The 20,453-nt window shown below is 36.8% G+C and overlaps 2 protein-coding genes across 3 annotated transcripts in view; one reads left to right on the forward strand and one right to left on the reverse strand.

The window, feature by feature from the left end:
• Nucleotides 371-19,584, reverse strand: KRIT1 (KRIT1, ankyrin repeat containing). The gene is made up of 17 exons (XM_021386600.1): nucleotides 19,472-19,584; nucleotides 18,616-18,747; nucleotides 17,996-18,155; nucleotides 16,557-16,649; nucleotides 15,578-15,707; nucleotides 13,438-13,681; nucleotides 13,028-13,143; nucleotides 12,462-12,605; nucleotides 11,213-11,369; nucleotides 10,858-10,965; nucleotides 9,047-9,203; nucleotides 7,988-8,139; nucleotides 7,192-7,358; nucleotides 5,119-5,206; nucleotides 3,183-3,389; nucleotides 2,762-2,878; nucleotides 371-2,045 (listed from the first exon to the last, which is right to left on the reverse strand). Exons 2-17 carry the CDS (start codon nucleotides 18,715-18,717, stop codon nucleotides 1,977-1,979), a joined length of 2,211 nt encoding a protein of 736 aa, XP_021242275.1. The 5' UTR covers nucleotides 18,718-18,747; nucleotides 19,472-19,584; the 3' UTR covers nucleotides 371-1,976.
• The window catches only part of ANKIB1 (ankyrin repeat and IBR domain containing 1), an 89,998-nt gene continuing 89,728 nt past the window's right edge, over nucleotides 20,184-20,453 (forward strand). The window contains exon 1 of one of the 2 annotated variants that reach the window (XM_021386592.1): nucleotides 20,184-20,320. The gene's annotated coding sequence lies outside the window, so the exon portion shown is untranslated. The remainder of the gene's footprint in view (nucleotides 20,321-20,453) is intronic. The other variant, XM_021386594.1, reaches the window with a different exon arrangement.

The raw sequence follows: 20,453 nt of genomic DNA on the forward strand, positions 1-20,453 counted from the left end.
ACCAGCTGGTTTGCCAGGACTCAAGAGTTCCCATTTCTCCGATCCATTCCTGAGTCGTTTCCAAGTCGCACAGCAAGGTGCTCTGTGCGCCTTCATTTGCAAGCATCTGGAACCCTCCCCAAGATCCTATCTCACGATCATCCTACAGCACTTGCAAGAATTACTCAACTCGTTTCCCAGCTGCACAGCACTGTGCAGTGTGTACCTTAACTTCTAATCGCTGTGGAGCCCTTCCCATGATCCTATCTCATATCATCCTAAAAAACTTGCAGAGACCAGCCTGTTCAACAACACTATGGCAATACCACCTTTTTGATAAGACATTTCGTGGCACTTTGATGCTGGCTGCAGTTAATACAAACAACAGAGGTGACTTGTAAACAATTTATTAGGTAGTAATAAATAAGAATCTTAGCAGAAAGAACTATACAGCAATAAGGCATATTAATACTATTGTTAAATATGCAACTGTGACATGCATCAACATTTTCCCTCTAGTTTTGTAACAAAGTGCTGTGTAGAGAAGAGTACTTCTGATACCAGTGCCACAATAGCTAGGATGCACTACCAAGGACCTGACTGTTGCATTATTTACCATAAATAAAAGATAACAATCCATGAAGATTCACTGCTATTTGTGCCCATTAAGTAGGAAAGCTTGCTAAGAAGACTTCAAAATATCTCCTGTTCATTTTTTAACTTGTTTATTACTTTAATTTTTTTAAACTGTACTTACTAGTACTGACGTACTGGTAAAGGTACTACAAAAGAGCACAGTTGGGGTTGTTTTTTTTTTTTTAATTTCTTTTTATAAAATATTGCACACAGTTTTAGCATGCAGCTTACATGGAAGAAATAGTCAAGTGCACTTAAAACCCTGAAATACAACCAGAATTTTTAGAGATGTATTACGAATACTGTTTTAAACTACAAAGACATGTTTCAGAATCCATAGGGTCCCCATCTCCCACTTGGAACCCAACTTGTTAAGACCCAGCTGTAACTTTGTAAAGAGCAGGAAGAATGCTTATAAAACTTGCATGTTAAACAGTAATTGTAGCATTAAGTCCTGCATCCCCTACTGCTTGCAGTTTCAAGAAACTGAAATAAGCAATGAGTAGGAAAATCAGTTGAACAGAAGTTGAACTCCTATGTGAGTTCTTGTTACTGAAGATGTGTTGCGATCCAGGGTAAGATTTATTAAACTTTCTGAAGAGCTCTGAATTAGATTTATTTGTAAATCTCCTCCATATACAAATGTTTCATATTGCACAGCAAAAGTAAAAGTCCAGTTTTCTTACAAGCACGCTAAACATTTAATATGGCTTTTGAAGATTTGAAGTAGCTCCCTTTTGATATCTTCATGCAGTATTTTAGAATAAATATGAATACAAAGTATGAGAATAAGAGTAAAAATAAGCCAGCTATCACATCTGTCAGAAATCAAGTAAGAGTTTATCAAAAGCAGTTGCTCAAAAGACTGCCCGGTCTCCTAAGCATACTTACCAAGAGTATTTTAAAAATAAAGTTTGTCTAAAAAATACTGTAACATATACAACCTCCTTGATGTTCCACAAAAAGACATGTAAGGTGAAAAGGTTAACTGAGATGTGCTTAATGGCACGGTCAGTCCCATCATCCTTTGGGAAAAAAGTTCCCAGATTCATTCTCTTCCAACAATCAAGAATGGTTCTTGAATCACTCTTGTCCAATTTGGTAAAGCATTTAAATTTTGCTAGCTTTTACTGGTAGCTCAAGCTCTACAATAGCTTATATAAGAAACAAACATATTTATAAAAATAACACATATGTTGTATAACTTTTTAAAAAAATAAATCATGCAGTTTCTGTACAAAGTTAAAAAAACTGTACAAATGGACTTTTCTCTTGTGTAAAATTCACGTACATGGAAGTCTTCTGTTAGGGTGAGAATTGTTTTTTGCTTAGCCATAAGATGCTCTTTCACAATTATTCCATCATTCATTTCTTTCACTAGGCATTAATTGGCCGTTTAATTTCATCAGAAGTTTTACGATGAGACCTGCCTATATAAAGGTACACAATTAAATTCTAATCAGCATTTCACAACAATTGCACAATCAATTTAAGCATACGGTAAACGCAAATACATAAAAACAAGTTAGAACTTGCATCATTTTAGAAATAACAATGAAAGCAAAAACTTCTTCTTTCTTATAATAAAAAGGTTTTTTTTCTTATAAATCAGAAAATGTTTTTCAAAACATTAAATCACTTCTTCCTCTATCCAAATTCTTAGGATGTAAGAATCAGAAGGCAACTACTGTCAAACTATACAAGATACTCAAAGCTACAGTTTTGTCACAATATGTTTTAACGTGACATATGGTCTATAATAATATTTGACAATGCCAAACTCCACTAGTTTTGACAAAAAAGTTACCAGCTCTAACTCTGTGACTCTCGTATTTGGAATTGTCCTTAGGGTCTGTGGGATTGGGCACATGCAACAAACAGTTTTCACTACAAAAATCGTTCTCTCTATTAACTGCATGTTTATTCTGATGTATTTGGAAGGCTAAGGGCTTCACATGCCATCAAAACAAGCAAAAACACTCTGAAATATTAAGAAGAGTTCTCATCTGAAAATCATTTGGGGGGCAGAGCTTGGGTGGAGCTTCTTTTATACAGTACAAGGGTCAACCACAAGATAGAAGGAACATGCATCTGAAATAGAAAAATAATTCTATGTAAAGACAAGATGAATAATATCAGTGCTTACCTGTTTGGTATGCACAATAAAACTCATTTTGTTTTCCAGACTGTGTATTTGAAAACATGTATCTCCATCTCCCAACTGCCACATAAAGCAACCATACTTTAAGCTGAGGAGTAAAGCCTACAATGAAATGCAGTAAACTGTCATTCAGAAAACATTGTCCATACTTACAGATGGAGCTTCCCTTATTTCACTTAAGACAGGAATCTACCTAAGAGGAACAGTATGTTCCATAATCAAGTTGTAACTTATAAAGTAGTCAGGCTGAATAATACAAGACTTTCTATCAGTAGTGCCTTTCGAAGACTTCAAAACCTTGGAAATCTTCACAGTCAATTTGAATGTAAAATGTCTGCTAGCATAGAGAATTTAAGAGAACATAATTAGACTTGGCAGTTTTCATTGGCAGTTCACTTAAGCTGACCTTTGTTTCCATGTTGAGGAGATGCAGCCCTTTCACATTTACTCCTACGTAGACTTTGATGACTTTATGGCTACTTGAACTTGCTTTGGTGAAAATCTGTCCTGTGAAAAAAGCTGCTCCATAAGTAGGAATTTCCCAGCAATTCTGCAAAAACATGCGCTGAAGGTGATGCATCTCTTTACTCACACCTTCACTGGTGCTGAGATTCTAGAAAGAAAAGAACAATGGCAATCAATGTCTTTCAAAATAATTGCATTTATTTGAAGAACATAACATAGCTCAGTGGAATTCCCACTAAACTGGTATTCCCAAAGTGCCTTCCCAACAGTCATTCTCCTACATGTAAATTAAAGCCTAGAGCCACAGAAAGTCTCAGATGCCAAAAAAGACCGTGGATGTAGGTGCCTGTACAAACCTCAGATATTTTAACCACAGACACCTAACCACTTAAGGTTCCCACAATTTCCCTCTTTCAGAAGTATGTCAGACTAGCCAGGGATAAGCAGCTGATACTGCATACGTCAAAATAAAATAATAATAATAAAAAAACCCTAAGCATTTCTCCTTTGAGAGGTCCAAAGCATGTTTAGATGAGCAAGAAACTCAGCATGCTCCCTCAAACACGACAGGGATTTTTTAAACAAAATAAGGTGCAACTTTGTTTTCCTCAACAGAGGCCCTCATTTAGAATGAGAAACAATCCTGATGTTTCCTCCTCCTCAGCAGCTTGAAACTGTCACAACAAAAGGTTGTTAGAGTGCTCCTAAGTTCAAAACTGACTGATGTAAAAGTACCCAAAACAAATAAAAGGAGAAACAACTTTTTGAATTCTGAAACTAAGGAACAAAAATTTGGCAGGGTCACACATGAGATTAGAAGGCATAAAAGGGAACACAAGTCTTTAGCAATTAGGGGGGTCTAATTGTGGGTGGGGTAGGTGGGACCAACCCCTTTGGTTCCACGCCCTGCGTTACAACTTATCTGAATTCTACAGCTATTTTTAAAATATAAAATGTATTAACATCTCTGGAACAAAGACTGCAACTCCTTTCTCCTTCTCCTGTTCCTAAAAATAATGGCCTAAGAGCAGAAGCCTAGAATGCTGTGCTCACTCTTACATTTTATCTGATACAAGAAAGAGTAGCACATCTGCTGTGCCCTCTGCTATATCACAGTCTTAGAAAGACCATTATCATCCCCTTCTTCATGTGTATTATAAAGAACAGAAATGATGTGCTGGTTTCTGACAGAAGAGGTGTAGGCACCAGGAAAAATTCATGACTGAGTAACTTCAACTCAAAGAAAGAGGAGCAAGGCCTGAAAATGTTCCCTGTGTGCCTCAGCAGAGTTTCCTGACAGATACCTCGTTGCCAGCTGGAGCAATTCTCTATCTGTCACACATCATTTATTCTACAATTTTTCATTACTTTCACAAATGTAATTGTCAGGTGTGTCTGACTCAGTTTGGAATTCAAAGCCGTAAGTCTTTTACAGAAGCATCCCAAGTCCACACTTAGTAGTTTTGCTAAGTTAACTACAGTAGTCAAGGCCATTTGTGCACCAGTAGCAGTAACAGATCCCTACCATACACGTTACATCAGCAAAACGGACTTTATCAACCTGTCATTACAAGCAGATGTGAAAAATCTAAGTCAGAGCAGATTTTCTACATGTATTCCTGAATTGGCAGTATCCCTGAATGAAAAGTTAACACGGAAGATAAATGAACAGATGACAAAATTACATTTATTTCCAAGAAACGTATCAGCTGTAACTGTACAAGAAATAAGAGCATTCCAACAACCCATTCAAAAAATTCATAACATACACAAATCCAGATTATATATACACCAACATTTTTGTTCATTAGCTGGCAATTGAACAGTCAAAAATATGCTTAAGACAGGATTTTCTATATTTTTTTCTATTTTCCTACCTTGTATTCATGAAGTATTCTGTTTGTCCAGTGAGGAGCTTTACTTTTTAGTTTAGTGATTGGTACTATAGATTTAAGATTTTCTTCACTACAGGAAAAACAAAGCAGAGAAAAAAAATTCTTCATTAAACAGATTAAGAATTAAGAACAGCATCTGCAGTTTTTATCTTCAAACCACATACACAGAGCTAGACAATCAGCTCCCATCGTACGCTGCCTCATCAAGTGAGAAGCCCTCCTGAAATTGAAGCTAAGGTTTCCTAAAATCTAGTGGAATTCTCAGTTAATGGCAATCCAGCTGATTTTGTGTTAACCACTTTTGCGTCATACATTATGGACATAGCAGGGAGAGGAAGTGCTAGCAGCAGAACATGTGACCCTTACTTGATTAAAGACCAGTTTGGAAGCCAAAATTATATCGGGATAGTTACTTAAACCAGAATATCAAAAGATGACGGCTTATATGTACTCTTCCCTTCACTGCTCTGTTCAGTACCACCAGTGACCTGGCCCATTCGTCTCCATGTGAAAATAACATGAAAGTGAAGCTATTTGTATGAAGAGCCTTTTTAAATGGAGGCAAAAAAACACTAAAATGAAGCCTTTACTAGTTTGCACAATTAATATAGGCTTCATCCTTTAAACTAAATTTGTCAGTAACTACATTATCAAACAGAAACTCTGCACAGGATAATGCATCCAGATCTTTGAGGTCAAGGATACTACCCTACAAACAACAGCCTGGATATATGTTTGAAATATCAAGTCTTTTGATAAACGTTTATATCAATTACAAGTGCATCAGTCTGAAGACCAGACCAACATATTGTCCAACATCTTCATTTGAACGTGGATAGCAAACACATCCCAAGGACAAGGCTCTTCTATCTGGCCCAAACTATCTATTCAAGTACTCCTGTTCATATGGCCAGACACTTCCACTGAGCAGGATCAACCCAGAATCACAGTGCTGAGATGCTGAGATTCAAGGAAAGGTAGTTTGATATTAAACTCAATTGCATTTAACTGCACACTCCTACAGGTGTGGGCAGTCCCACTCAAACCCAATTTTCTTTATGCTCAGTCTACCAACTGTGTAACTGCAGGGCAAGATGGGTAGACAGCTGAACCTGCTGAACAGCCTACCCAAAAGTTTTCTGGTCAGTGAGCTCATTCATCTAGCTTACTCTGTAAGCTAGGTACAGCTAGGTTAACAGTTAGGTACAGTCTGTGTACCTAACGGTAGGGTGAGAAAACACTGAGTAAGTACAATAGTACAGCCAGCTCTTTCAGATGCAGCTCACATTTAAAATCAGTGTAACTGCAGCAGAAAAGGCAGCTGATGTACTGATGGCAGAGTATGCAACCAAGTAAAGCAAGGCAGAACAGCTCAGCTGAAGCTGTGAATGAGAGGAGATAAGAACTACAGAAGCATCCTAGAACAGCACATCTGCCGCTACATGAATGAACTGGGGTGGAGATGGTGGGGATTGGAGTGAAGATTCACACAGCAGAGAAGTGAAATCCTGATGTGCTTTGATACTGCTGCAGAAAAGTACGTGGGAGCATAAAAACATATCCGAGAAGAGCGCAGCCACAGTTCTGCGGTCAACAGAAGAAAAAGGGAGAGAAAAGTACCATCTGGCAGAGCACTACTGGTGCTGTATTTCTGACAAGTTTAGTGTAGGATTACACACATTCCTCCCTGAAAGAGGGAGGAATCATCCTAAAAGCTGGTCTAACTGGTGCTCCTTCAGCATAGTCCAAAACCTCACTCCTGTCAAAACTCTTCATCTGCCTGAGTACTGTTACTCATTTTTGTATTACTGTATCTCAGCACAGATATGCAGAATACAGAACCTCTGTCCCTGGCCTTGGACTGCAATAATTAAAATTAGCATGTTTTTCAGACACCATGTCTAACTTCTGTTAATGCTACCAGTGTTATGTAGTTGCTCTGAACTAGAGCTCACTGATGGAGAATAATAAATAATGCCATATCTAAAATATGGTATTTCCACAGTAAGTGGAACTATCTAAGAATATTTCATTTAAAAACAAAAACATACTTACTTTAGAAAGCCCTGTTTGTGTTTCTTGCTCTCATAATTTCCATAAACTATTTGTAGAAGCAGACTTGCCAGGGTGATCAGCTTGGCATCGGGTGACGTATAGAAACCTTTCAATAAATTATATCGGGCTTCATCAAAAAGAATAAGAATAGCCAATGGATCCTCAATCTGTTTAAAAGATTTAAATAGCATGAATTCTCTTTAAAAAGAAAATGAACCCAGAAAAAAATGAGTACAATTCCTCACTGATTCAGAGGTAGAAGGCAAAACGTGTGATCCTGCTTGGTGTACATTTCAGTAATGCTTTGTAACAGAAAAAATGAAACAATTATTGTGATTGACGTAATTCAAGACTTTGGTGATGTAATGCATTTACAAGGTAAAGGTGACTAACACATGATGCCCAATCAAAAAGTTCACAGAAATTTTACTATCTGTGTTTTTTTACCCACAAATCCATGTGGAATATGTTTGAATATTCCCACTGAAACTGACCAATTAAATATTGGAAATACCACAGAACAAGGAAAAGAAAGAAAATAGGGCAGGTTATTATTACATGTATGACAAACATAGAGACTGGGTCACAGCTGAGAAGGTGAGAAATTAGAGTCTGAGTGAGTGTAGAGTAGGAATAGGACAGAAACTGATGACTCAAACTCTCACAGAAAAGGCAAGTAGATGAGAGATGTGGTTTAGATAAGTACGTAAATGCAGCCATTAAACGCACTGAGTGGTGGTGTTCAAGGTGTTCTGATTCTGCCCATGATTTCATGCTATCACTTCTAAGTGCAGACCTTTTTTTCTATTTCTAGCGGAAGTCTCACATCTCTTCTCAGAAAAAGCTGTGAAGTTTCCCTCTGAGGATCCAGGTTTGTCAGTTCAGTGAATATTTCAGGCCAGTCTCTAATATGCTGCAAAGGCTTGTGAAATGGCTTCAATTGGAGGCCTAGAAAATATCAGAGTTTTGTTTATAAATCAACAATAATAACTCAGCATACACCTATATGGATGATTAAATGCTGCACCAGAACAAGAATATCTAAAACTGAGGATTCATTAAAAAAACGTTTTTTCCAAGTTTTCTAAGCTGCCTTATATAAAAGGCTTTCAAAATATGGATTTACTGACACAACTCTTCACATATATTTAATAAATGCACTAATGATAAGCCTTAGTTATTTTCAGCTTCTCAAGAGTGAATTTATATTTAAACATGTAACAAAATACCAAGATGGACCATAAAAACACAAGTAAATGGCCTTCAGAAAGCGAGTAGCCATATTAAATACAATCAAAATATCAAAAATGTTACAGACTCTTGTCTCAACTATTGTAAGAGAAATGCCATGTCCAAAAGTCAGATTCTTGACAGAAAAACACAGATACAGCTTGTCTTATAGATGTACTTTCCATTTTTTGAGACATAAACCATAAACGTTTCAGAACAGACATTCTTTTTTATTTGTAAAATGTCTTGATTCTTAACAGGCTACAATAATTCAAATTTACAAGTTCACCTGTCTATACGAGAGATGAGGAATCAATACAGAGCTTCCAACTGCTATATACTGCAGTCCGTATCTTCAGTAGTGCTCACTCACTTGTCCAGCCTGTCTCTGTGATTAGTGCTTGGCCATTTTCTAGCAGTGAGGAACCCGAACTCCGTATTTATCTTCACTGCTCTGGCTTTTACATTATGAGTAAAACTTCAAAGGACCTATTATAGTGGAACATCTTTTCACCACTATCAGAGAGCACATTTCCAACTTTCCCAAGAAAATTTTTTTTTTTAAATACAAATTTTAAAGAAGTACAATAAACTGTCAAGCATAACTATATTCCTTGTAACTTACTGAGATTCTCAGAACAGATCCAGATAGTAAAGTATTGCTGGGTTTCTTGAGACAGACGCATCCCTTCCATTATTTGCTGTACAGTTGTATTGTTTCCATGTTTCAACTCAACGGAGCGGTACGACCCATCCATACGATAAATCCGTGCCTTTTCATACTACATAAAAATTGAATTTATTGTTATTAATATTGATTTATTAAAGTTCTTCCTGTTGCTGTTTGTGAAAAGGTTAAGCAATTTCACCATAATTCAATAAAATTCCACACTACTGAGAAAAATAACACTGCACAACTTCGTATTTCTGTTTATGAAAACTGTACATTATGTACAAGTTCTTATACTGTGTTTTTTACTACAGTAACTACAATACAGATTCTACTTATATATTGAAAACTTCACTTCTGTTTTAACTCAAAGGCAAATTGGAGCTCTAAGTTCTCTGAGGGATTTGGGCTCAACTGGCTAAGCATATCATAGAACAACTACCTCACTATTACCGGCATGTTATAAATTATTCCAACCATTTGTCTAACTTAACAAGGCTAATTTTTCAGGAGGAAAGCACCACTCTTAACACAGATTCCACTACAATAAGAACACAATCTTACTAAGATCTTTTAGCACTTCTATAATATTACTAACAACAAATTATTTTTCCTCTTTCAGAATTCCCATCGCGTTCAATGACTTATACGTGTGCCCAGAGAATGCCTCCTGAAAGACTAAATTAAATTGGGTGCTTAAAGCATACACATGCACACATCATATAAATTAATTAAATACCTAGCGTACATCTCCCTAATAGGCTAAATGTTTCAGCATCCTGAATAAAAAAGTTGCAATAACTTGTTATTTCCCACCTTCAGATCTACTTGGCAGTCAGGAACCGAGACATCAACCCTAAAAACTTCTGCAAGAAGTGATGAATGCCTTGGAAAATGACAAATAACTGAAAACGAGGCTGGAATGTAAAACAGCAGTCTATTTTGACTGCAATAGATACCATGATCTCCACTGCAATAAATTCTATAATAATTTTTTTAATGTACTAATTCAATAGCAGTAAGTGACAACATAGTATAACCTATTATCTACTTAAAATGCGTGCATTATTCTTACAGAGTCATTAGACACACGGCTCCCACTTGACCAACTACATAAACAAGACAGCTAGAATACAGGAAGTCAATTCATTAATAATTTCCAAATGTAAACTGTCACTCATATTAAGTAAAATGAAGTTACTTTAAAAGACCTTGAAAAACTTTCAGCAGGCTTACTGCCACCTACCCAAAAAGATGCAAGTTCCATCTAAAGTCAAAAGAAAGAAACAAGCGGTATTAAACCATTTGGCTTGATTTAAATCTACTTTAGGAGTAGAGGAGTCACATTGTAATTTTGTTTCCAACCTAGTTAGAACTCCACTGACGGCTAAGAAAGCCTACACTGACTACATGATAAAAAGCCAATTTTGTACAAGTCTACATTTGATGAGCTGAATGTTCCTGCTTATTAGCCCATAAATTGATAAGGCATAAAAGAAAAATAATGGTTATATAATCAAAAGTAGATGATGATAGAAGATCAGCAGCTGATGTGATACTCCTACAAATAAATCAAATAATGACACAAAGTCTTACAAGCCATAAATATAGACGAAAACACTTAAAGAGACAAAATGCTCATTTGTCAATATTCACACAGTGTACAGCACATTTCCATTAAAAGCTCTGAGCCTAACCTAGCTCTTCTAAAGTCTGTATGTAAATGAAATATAAACTTTTAAGTTATTTAGAAAATAAGCACATACAGGTTTATTTATGGCATCCTTCAGCAGTTTTGCAGTTTCTTCCCACTCATTTTGTTTGTTCTCTTCACAGACATTCAGTGGAGACCTTCCCTGTTGATCAGTAATGTGCTACAAACAAACAGAAACACTGATAATGCATTGTTTTGACTGGAATTAGGCAAACATTTACACATGTTCGAGATAACTGATAAACAATGGAAAAAAGTAGAGGTAATGAAAAATATTTAACCATTTTTTGGCAGTCACTCAATGAGATCATTGTGTTTACAAACTGTGGTCTGGACACAAAGTATTTCACATGCACAAGCTAGAAACAGATGTTAAACTGCTATTTCTGTACACAAGCAGAACTTACTCTGTCAATTTCTGGATGATTCAGTAGAATTTGTACTATTTCAGCATGCCCACCCCCAGCAGCAAAATGTAGAGGAGAGCTAAGCTGGCCATTCAAAAGATTTGGATTGCACTTTCCTTTCTCCAGTAGCATCCGAGTGGCTTCAACTTTTCCATACCTGCAGACAGATTGAAAATGTAACACACAGCAAATGTAAACTAAATCTTCTCCAGGTAGTCCTAAATATGAAAAAGTACACTGCCATGCTCAAGAGTTTTTAGCTTTCAAATTATGCCAAAGACAGGGAACATTAATAAGTTTGTGGAAACTAGTATCACACCTACACTTATTTGGTACTGTCTAGCAACCATTTACTGGATTTATTATAGATAAACCCAATCCTGCTTTGCTCCATCTGGGTAGCTGTAGCAATTCAGTCACGGCAAAACAGGCTCGGCCTCACCTGCAAAAAAGCCTGCGTGAGAATCTGCATAAATCTTCTGAATGTCATGCAGATGGCTCCTAAGCCTCATGCTGGTAATTGGGAAATCTGGCATGAACTGTGTATGTAAACTTTCTGAGAAACACTAAAAATCAAATAAGTTATTTTTGTTTGTTTTTTTTTTTTTTTTTTTTTAAACAGCCAAGCTTGATTTTTATGTTCAGGTCATCGGACATTATCTCAGTTATAAATACTGAAGACAAAGTTCTACTTAAAGACAAAAGTATTTTTACAATGTCTGACAAAAGCTGGGGAGGAATTACAGATTTAAATCATCACAGCATCATAGAATCAGTCAAGCTGGCATCTGGAGATCATGTAGTTCAGCTTCCTGCTCAAAGCATGACTATCAGCAACACTTACTCAGCTCAGCTATTGTTGAGTTACAGAACCGCTCACAGACTTTAACTAATAAAGACTACAGAAGTTACCACGGTAAACTAGACCCAGTGTCGCCCACGGCAAGCAAAACAGGTACTTCAGGACAGATGAAGGGACAGATATAAGAGGCAATAAATAAGTGTATGATGATATGGTAACCATACCTGGTCTCCTCTGAAACCATTCATGTAGCAATTATCTCAAAACCTGAAGCAGTATTTCTCTTCAGAAGGTTAACACAATTACATATTTAAGAGTCAAATTATAGAAAGTCTAGATTTTATTTCTCATTTTTGAGTCTGTATGATGAATTACATAAAACAGCGCAAAAGAGTCAAGACAGCAAGAATTGCATTTGATTGGCAAAACTATACTGGGTTGACTCACCAGCATGCATAATGGATTGGTGCCCAGTGGTCACTATCTAACTGATTAACAGAAAACTTTTTATCCAGAAGGTGGCTTAGTAAATCAGAGTCGCCTTCACAAGCACTGCGGTGAAGAGGAAAATCGTCTACCCACTGGTGTTCCCTATGAATTAAAAGGGGAAGCAGGAGGGAAACACAGTTCAGAAACATTTAGACAGCAGAGAACATCAGTTTTTTAAAATGACTAACTCAGGACTAACTTTAGATCTATATGAATAATAAAGATGAAGCTCATACAGCTAAAATGTGTCAGTATTTGTACAACTAGCATTTTAGTCATGCAGTACCCAAGCCACAGCTTTATTCATTATGCTAAGAAACGCTTCCCTAACGTTTGTAATTTAAATCTTCCTTGATCCGTCCTTTAATTTGTGTACTTAGAGACTTCAAATAGAATTTTTTTTTAAATATGCAGTTGTACACTAAAGCCCTAAAGAGAGTCTCATGCTGACCAAGTCTGCTAAGTTGTACTGTAATATAACAAAACAAAAGTATACATTAATGAAAAGAAATGTAACGTAATACTTGTCCTCTGTGACACTGCTCATACTGCGTTGCCACTTTTCTCTTTTAGGAATCTGAATTTTTGAATAGTCTGGGGCTCCAAGGCCAAAGTATGGATTTATTACCACTTTGTCAACCTGCAAAGACATAATTTAAATGAAACTGAAAAAAAAAATCTTACCGAGATTTGGCCAAACAATCCCCCATCCAGCCCAAGTATTATCTTGGAGCCAAAGTTATCATTGTCATATTTTATAACTAAAGAGACTCACGCTGAAGCGTGAGGATTTAGAAATGCTTAGCAGTGAGTGCGCAATAAAGAACTCCGATTATATTAAACATAAAGCATGCTCCAATAAAATGAACAAATAAAATATGAAACAAAAATGCATGTATGCTTCAGAAATACAAAATGAAAATATAATTCTTACCCTGTTGGTATACTGAAGGTCAGACCCAAACAAAGGATTATAGATACACATATCTGCTTTCTCTAACGCCAGCATTTTAGTCTTTATTTCCAGAGCAGTATAACCCATGTGTAACGAGCTCTCTGTTTGACCAGGTTCTATAGCATAAGCAGGGTTTATTACGTTTGTTTTAATTCTCTCAAGAGGAGATGGTCTGAACAACGCTGGGATGGAATGAGACTGGGTATGCCGTTCATCCAACCACCTGCAGAAGGAAATTGGCAAGTTAACTTATTTCCAGGTAGAAAAGGGCCATTCTGATCATGCCTGTCCATTTCTTTGTTTAACAGTTGAGTGTATAGTAACTACACATTTTAATTAAAAAAAAAAAAATTTAATTATAGTGTGCATACGTAATTTTGTAACACTAAGTAAAGCTCTATACATTGTATTTTTTTTGCAAGTACGTTTGCTCAAACTCATCTCCTGCAGATGCAAAGTCCCAAAGAAAAGGAAATTAAAATATATGACAGAAGTAACAATGGTTATAGCCAAAACGCTTGACCACACCAACATGTTATTGTTTCATTTCATTTCCTCTCAGTTTATCACTATTACTACTCTCAAGACACAAATTTTGCAACTTAAAGCATTTTAAGTGTGAGCTTAAGTTTCATTATCTGGACAGTCTTAATAAGACTTCTGACTTTGGGAGAAAGCAGAAGGTCCCTCAACAGCTTCCAAACAGCCAATTCTCTTCCACATTGGCTACCACCTGTCTTTTCACATAGACGTGCTGAAGATTATTCTGTTTTAAGTGGACTACTACTGACAACAGAGGAGGGTTTTAGGCCCTTCTCAAAAGCTTGAAATAAACACATGCTTTGCTAGGATACAATTAAATCTGTTCAGTGCTTTATCTTGGAAAAGCAGAAAAAAGAAGCACCTGCTTTGGAAAGAAAAATCCACTGATAGATCATCTGGAGCTTGCCTGTCCCAGAATCACATGTAAGAATGTGACTTCCAGTGCAGAGCGTATGCTCAGGATTGGATTAAGACCCATACTGAATCTATCATATGTTGCAAAAGCTGTGCCCCCTTTACTTACTCATCGCCCTGCTGTGAAGAAGGACATTAAAACTGTGCTTATTGTGCTCTGAACACCTTTTTGACTGCCTGAGGGTATTTTCAGGTAATTTCTCTAAACAGTCAGTAGTTTAATTAAATATGAAATCTTTCAAAAGTATTGTTTCAGATTACCTACTTAGAGAGTAATCAATATAATCTCTTTTCTATTATACTTCCAAGGTTTCTCTCACAGCTGTAAGGCTGGTGACGTACGTTAAGCAGAGCTTAGAATGTGAAGGTATTCACTACGTGGCAAACAAACATAAAATCTTACATTATGGTATACACGGAAATATTAATAAATTGCAGAAGTCCTATGCACAGAACCTTTATAGGCAGTCACATGTAACTTAATTTTTTTTTTTGCATTAGCCAAGATTTTTGCCTAACTTTATTTACGTGTGGCAGAAAAATGTGCTCATAAACATGGTGTTTTCCTATTCCTGAAAGTAAAGGCCTCATTCACTTCAACAGACACTCCTGCAAATAAATTCATGCCAATTCTGTCTGGAATTTCTTTGTTAAGGCTACATAAAAACGCCAAAACACTTCTGATATGTTAAATTTTCAAACTACTCTAAATCTGGCTACACAACTAATTGCCTTTCTTAAAGTTAATTCCCTACTGAAAATAAACTTGCATGGCTGGGAGATATGCACTTCAGTGTTTGTAAAGGCAAACCTAAATGGTAAAATGGGATATTTCTACACTCTTGCAAATACTCTTATCGATAACATTTATGTCATTTATAGAAGATTTAATAGTATTATATGACCTTGTAAAAAATTAACTGTAAACAAGGATTTCCAGTAAGTCACTTGATTTAAATAAGCACACTATTTCTCAGTTTACAAAAACACTTTTAAAAAGATTTAGAAATCTGTTGTCATGGTTCTCACAATCATGAAGTAACATAATATCACTATGATTTTCTTCTTAATCACAAGAACAATGTAAAAATTATTTTCTATATCTTCAAATTTTCTTGCTTATCTTCTATGACATTGTATTTGCATTCACGGTATTTCTTACTTATCCAAGGCAATTAACATTCTTGCAGTGAGCGTTGCAAAATGGGCGCTGGATTCACTGCAGACTCTCATGATGTCTTGTAAACAGTAGAACACAGGGCATCCTGGACTGTATGTGTACTTTGTATTATCTAAAAAGGAAACATTCTTTGAAGATATATTGAAGAAAATAAGATTATTTTCCCTCTTGTGCCTTTTGTAGTACATGCTCCCAACCTACTGGCAGCAGTTCTATTTTTTTCCATGCGATAATTGATAGAAATGACATACTATTTTCACATAACAATTCATATCTCAACAGAGTAACCTTAAAAACCTTGAAGTGTTCAGTTGCTATTACATCACGCTGATCAGCTTCGTCTGAAGAATTAATATGAAATGTGTGCTGCTGCCATGAAGAAAGAATAGGACTTAGGAACCGAAGAGGTCATTGCTATTGGTAACTCTACAATGGTATTTATTTATTTGATAGTTTTTATCCTTAGGGTCTTATCACAAAGGCAAAAAGAACTTTCACCAAAAGCACACAGGCATTTGTTTCAGACTTGTTTTTAAATACTTTCCTGACAAGCAGTACGCTTCGCTTCTAAAAACGTCATTCATCATTCCTTATTCAAACAAAACTGTTTACAGAATTTGCTAAGCATTCTTCTCTGAGTAAACAACACTGAGCTGAATAGTCTGGATGTCTTAAGTAGAATTACATTCAGTAAATTTCATAGGAGTTGATTATATTTCAAAATATATGCATTCAGTGAACAAAAAGCTTAAATCAGAAGTGTGCTATGGTCACGGAAACAAATGAAACACATTTTCCCAAGATTTTAATTAACATTTTCAAGTTTTAAAGTATAGAGGATTCTACCTGACTCTTAATGTTTAAATTAAAAAGACGTACAGCATATTCACAAGAATTCTGAAATCTTCAACTGAACTTCTGTTAAAATGAATGCAGCTTCAGAAATTATGCTTAGTGTTACCTTTCACAACAGTTGGAACGATGTAAAGTGATGCCTCCTGGCCTGCTTTCTCTCCATCAAGAGGGAATGTCTTCATTAACACTACACGCTTCCCTAGCAGATTATATTAAAATAAAAACATTAACCAACATAAATAATACATAAAAACAGTCTAGAGATGGCTAATTGAATGCCTACCAGACCAATCCTTCCTTATTTCTAGGAAGAAAAAGGGCTTATTACTAGCTATAATCTAAATCAAGCCAAGAACATCTAAATAAATACACAAAATAAAGAACATAAATACATACGTAGCCATTAGCCTGAAAAGAGACAGGACTGTACACCTTTCTTCCCCATTAACTTTTCTCTGCTCCTGACATTCAGGTTGTGCTCACCTCCCAAAACAACCAATCTTTTAAGTTAAAGAAGATTCCTTCTGAAATGGGAAAGTGCAGCTGCATGCCATATTTCATGTTAGGGTGATTCATGTAGTGGTAGGACGGTATTTTCCATGCTGTCCTTCCTTCCACCTTTACAGAATCTAGTATTTTGTTTGCTTTTCTGACCACAGCTGCATATTCTAGCAGAGGCTACACTAAACTGTGCATATTAATGCCGACATCCTGTCTGAGTCAATTCAAAACTGTGGTACGAAATAGTTTTGCTTTTGTTAGGTAGCGTGTATTAACGCTATTTAGTTATGTTTCCTGCTTCACTAGTTTTGTTAAGTTCAGTTACAACCATCTGCAGCACTTTACCACGCAACCACCTATTCCTTTTCCAAGCTGTTAGCACTGCATTGTCTTGTTTGGCCCGACAACCTTCCCAGTGTAACCTTGCTTACAAAACAGAGACGAGATACGCAACAAAAAAAGTGCTTTAGTCAGTACAGCTTATACCAGTTTGGAAATGAAATAAGCTGACTAAACCAATTTTTGTCAGCACAAATGCAAGGTCACTTGCTGGACCAGCTACATCACAGTAGTGGAAAAAAAAAAACAAACCACCAACATACTCATCAAATTATATATGTAACCAATACAGTTATGCCACATGTACATTCATGTAGATACTGTCTTCTAACAGTGCTGGCATTGAACAGACTTTGTAAGTGATCAGTTTACTAGTTCAAGTTTTAGCTCAAAATAAGGTTAGAAAAGCTACTTCAATCTGGTTTGCCAGAAGTCTAATTCTCAATTTGAGATGAAAAAGTAGTACGGGCAGGAAAAGATCCACTTGAGAATCTTTTAGTAAGCATTTCATGGAGTTGGAAGGTAAAGAGAAACAATGGCAAATTAAAGATTTTAGCTGTGTGACTTGGGTGTTTTTCATTAACTCAAAGCAGACCTTCTCTTTTAAACTAACGTCATGCTCTTCAACAACCTCCCCGTGCCCTGTTTAAATTTTAAACTATTTTACAGAGCTATCGACAGTAGATCAGATTAAAGTATTTTTACCTTTAATACCCTGATTGGCTGGTGAAATTGGTTTGGTGGCTTCTAACACATAATCCAAGATGCTCTGGGTTATTTCAGTGCCTCCCTGCAGCTTAGTTTCCAATAAAACTTTCTTTCTTTTTTTCTTTTGACCTTCAATGGGAACCTCGAGTAACAAAATCTTTCAAACAATAATAAAACAAAAGGACAACTTAGCCAAGTATAGAACAACTTGGTGCGTGTATATTTATCATATCACTATAACAGCAGTAACATAACTCAGAAAGTACTGAATCTGTAGTACTTTCTGTACTGTTCTGTAGTACATCCATCTGGAGCAGGATGGCAAACTCAGAACAACCTCCTTAGCAATAAGGCTAAAGACAAAAAGACAAGGCTGTACCCTTGCACTGAACAGCCCACAGGGCAAAAGGCCCTGAAATGAACTAAAACAACAAAATTACAAACTGTAAAGTGTTCAAATACTCTAATGATAGGGCAATGCATAGCAGATATACGACATGCATACATGTTATTTAAGCAATCTTAATTGTCAGATTTTCTTTTAAGTTGTATTATTATATACTTATTACATATTATTTTTAAAATATTATTTAAGAAAAAAAATTAAATAATTTTACTTCATAGGATTTAGCTCGATATTCCCGAGAATTCAGGCTTGCAGTATTTTTTGGACGAATCACTGCAACATATGCATTCCCAATGTTTTCTGGATTTCCCATCTCCTCTTCTTTTTTTTTTTTATTTTATTCCTGGAAATAATGAATAAACAGGACGATTCAGTTAAAAATAACTAATTAAAAAAAAACCCAACAGCATGCTAACTCCAGGATACAGTGCTTCTGTGTACTGATTCTTTTTGTTACGCATTTATTGTTCTTTAACTGGAAAAATACCAATGGTTGCTGTAGTTCTACTTCCTGTTCATTAAGTGATAACATAGACATGAGTAAAAGAATGGGGATCATTACGTAGATTTAATACGAATAATCTTGTTGTCTAAATTTCTTCTACAGTAAAACTATTTTTTTTCAATATGTAAATATCTTCCCATTTTACAAGGCAGACAAAAAGCTGAAGAAATTCAGGACCCTGAAAAATAGAAGAAACTGAAAAAGAAAACCACTCTAAAGTTACAAGCATGGCAACTCACAAACAGTGCTATTACAAAGTATTAAGTTTCTGTCACTTCAAGAAAAACTCCAATATTCCTTTAATTTCTCCCAGTAAGAAGTCTTGCCTACAGCCCAAGTAAGAGAACAGATAAAAATAAGCTATAATATGGACTTAATATTTTTTTCTTTACTTCAGTAGGATTGTAAACTGGGGCACAATTAATTCAAACTCAGCTTCTAGAAGGAATAAACTGCTAACTTGATTTAATAGAAAATTTGGTAATTCCCTTTCATTCCACATGCTGTTTGAAGATAAATCCGTTCATGAAGATTTTTAATTGTACTGTTTTACACTCTTCACCTTTTTGGGAGGAACAGGGGTCTTCAGATTTCCATGCTTTTAATCCAGTATTTTTGCTGGGACCAGACTACCTAAAATATATATTTAAAAGCACATATAAATAACAGCACATACACTTTCACTTCCAGTTAAGACAACTGCATTACTTAGCTGACGTAATGGTAGCACTTAAAAAGTATACCAGAATGAAAATATCTAAATATGGATTGCCATTACAGCAGCCTCTAGAAGCACCAAATAAGCAATACTATAACTTGTGAGATGTAAAGAAAGAAGAAAGACCCATCCTTTACAAGCACGGTGCCTGGGCTTCCCCGTGTGCCCCGGGATGCTCTGGATTTGGGGTACGGCTCAGAGGGAGGGGAGCTCTGTGGGCGGGAGGAGGTGTGCGGGGCCAGGGGCAGGTGAAGCAGCGCGGGGTGAATTCCGAAAAGGCTCTGTGCTCGGTACGGAAGGAGGATGGCGACTTCAGGAAACAAATGGCTCTGAGAGCTGCCATGTGACTTCAGAAAACGAAAAGGGAGGACGAAAAGGGCGGGGTTGTGAGGATGCGACAATAAAAATGACCACTTTCAGAAGGCGCCGCCAGTGATCCCAACCAGAGCCTGGCGCGGTAACGCGTACTCGTCCCAGCAGGCAGACGCAGCTCCGAGGAATGCGCTTCAACCCGCTCCCTGGGAGCCGGGGGCCCTTCCTCGCACCTGGCCCGGGCTCACGGCTTCGCTTTCATCTCTCAAAGGAAGAGGAGAACGCGCACCCACAGGTGGCTGCCGCTGAGCCGCGAGCAGCTGACCCAGCGCTACTTCCTTTCCCGCACGAAGCAGCACGACGCGATCGCTACCGTTGCAGGTAGTATCTACCGGCTTCTTTACCTCTAACGCCTATCTCTAGAGCCTAGCTGTACCGGAGCCTCCCTCTGGGCGCTGACGGCAGCACCGCGCCCCCTCAGCGACCCCCGGCTCGGCCACCGCGAGGCCCCCGC

Source organism: Numida meleagris, chromosome 2 (genome assembly GCF_002078875.1).
Source record: "Numida meleagris isolate 19003 breed g44 Domestic line chromosome 2, NumMel1.0, whole genome shotgun sequence".
Taxonomy (NCBI): domain Eukaryota; kingdom Metazoa; phylum Chordata; class Aves; order Galliformes; family Numididae; genus Numida; species Numida meleagris.

Excerpts from the sequence above, each read along its gene's own strand:
- KRIT1 (XM_021386600.1), bottom strand. The coding sequence starts at position 18,717 with ATGGGAAATCCAGAAAACATTGGGAATGCATATGTTGCAGTGATTCGT. Across the intron at positions 18,156-18,615 it reads ATCGAGCTAAATCCTATGAA|ATTTTGTTACTCGAGGTTCC; the intron begins GTAAAATTATTT and ends ATTGTTTGAAAG. Across the intron at positions 2,046-2,761 it reads TTATTGTGCATACCAAACAG|GCAGGTCTCATCGTAAAACT; the intron begins GTAAGCACTGAT and ends ACCTTTATATAG.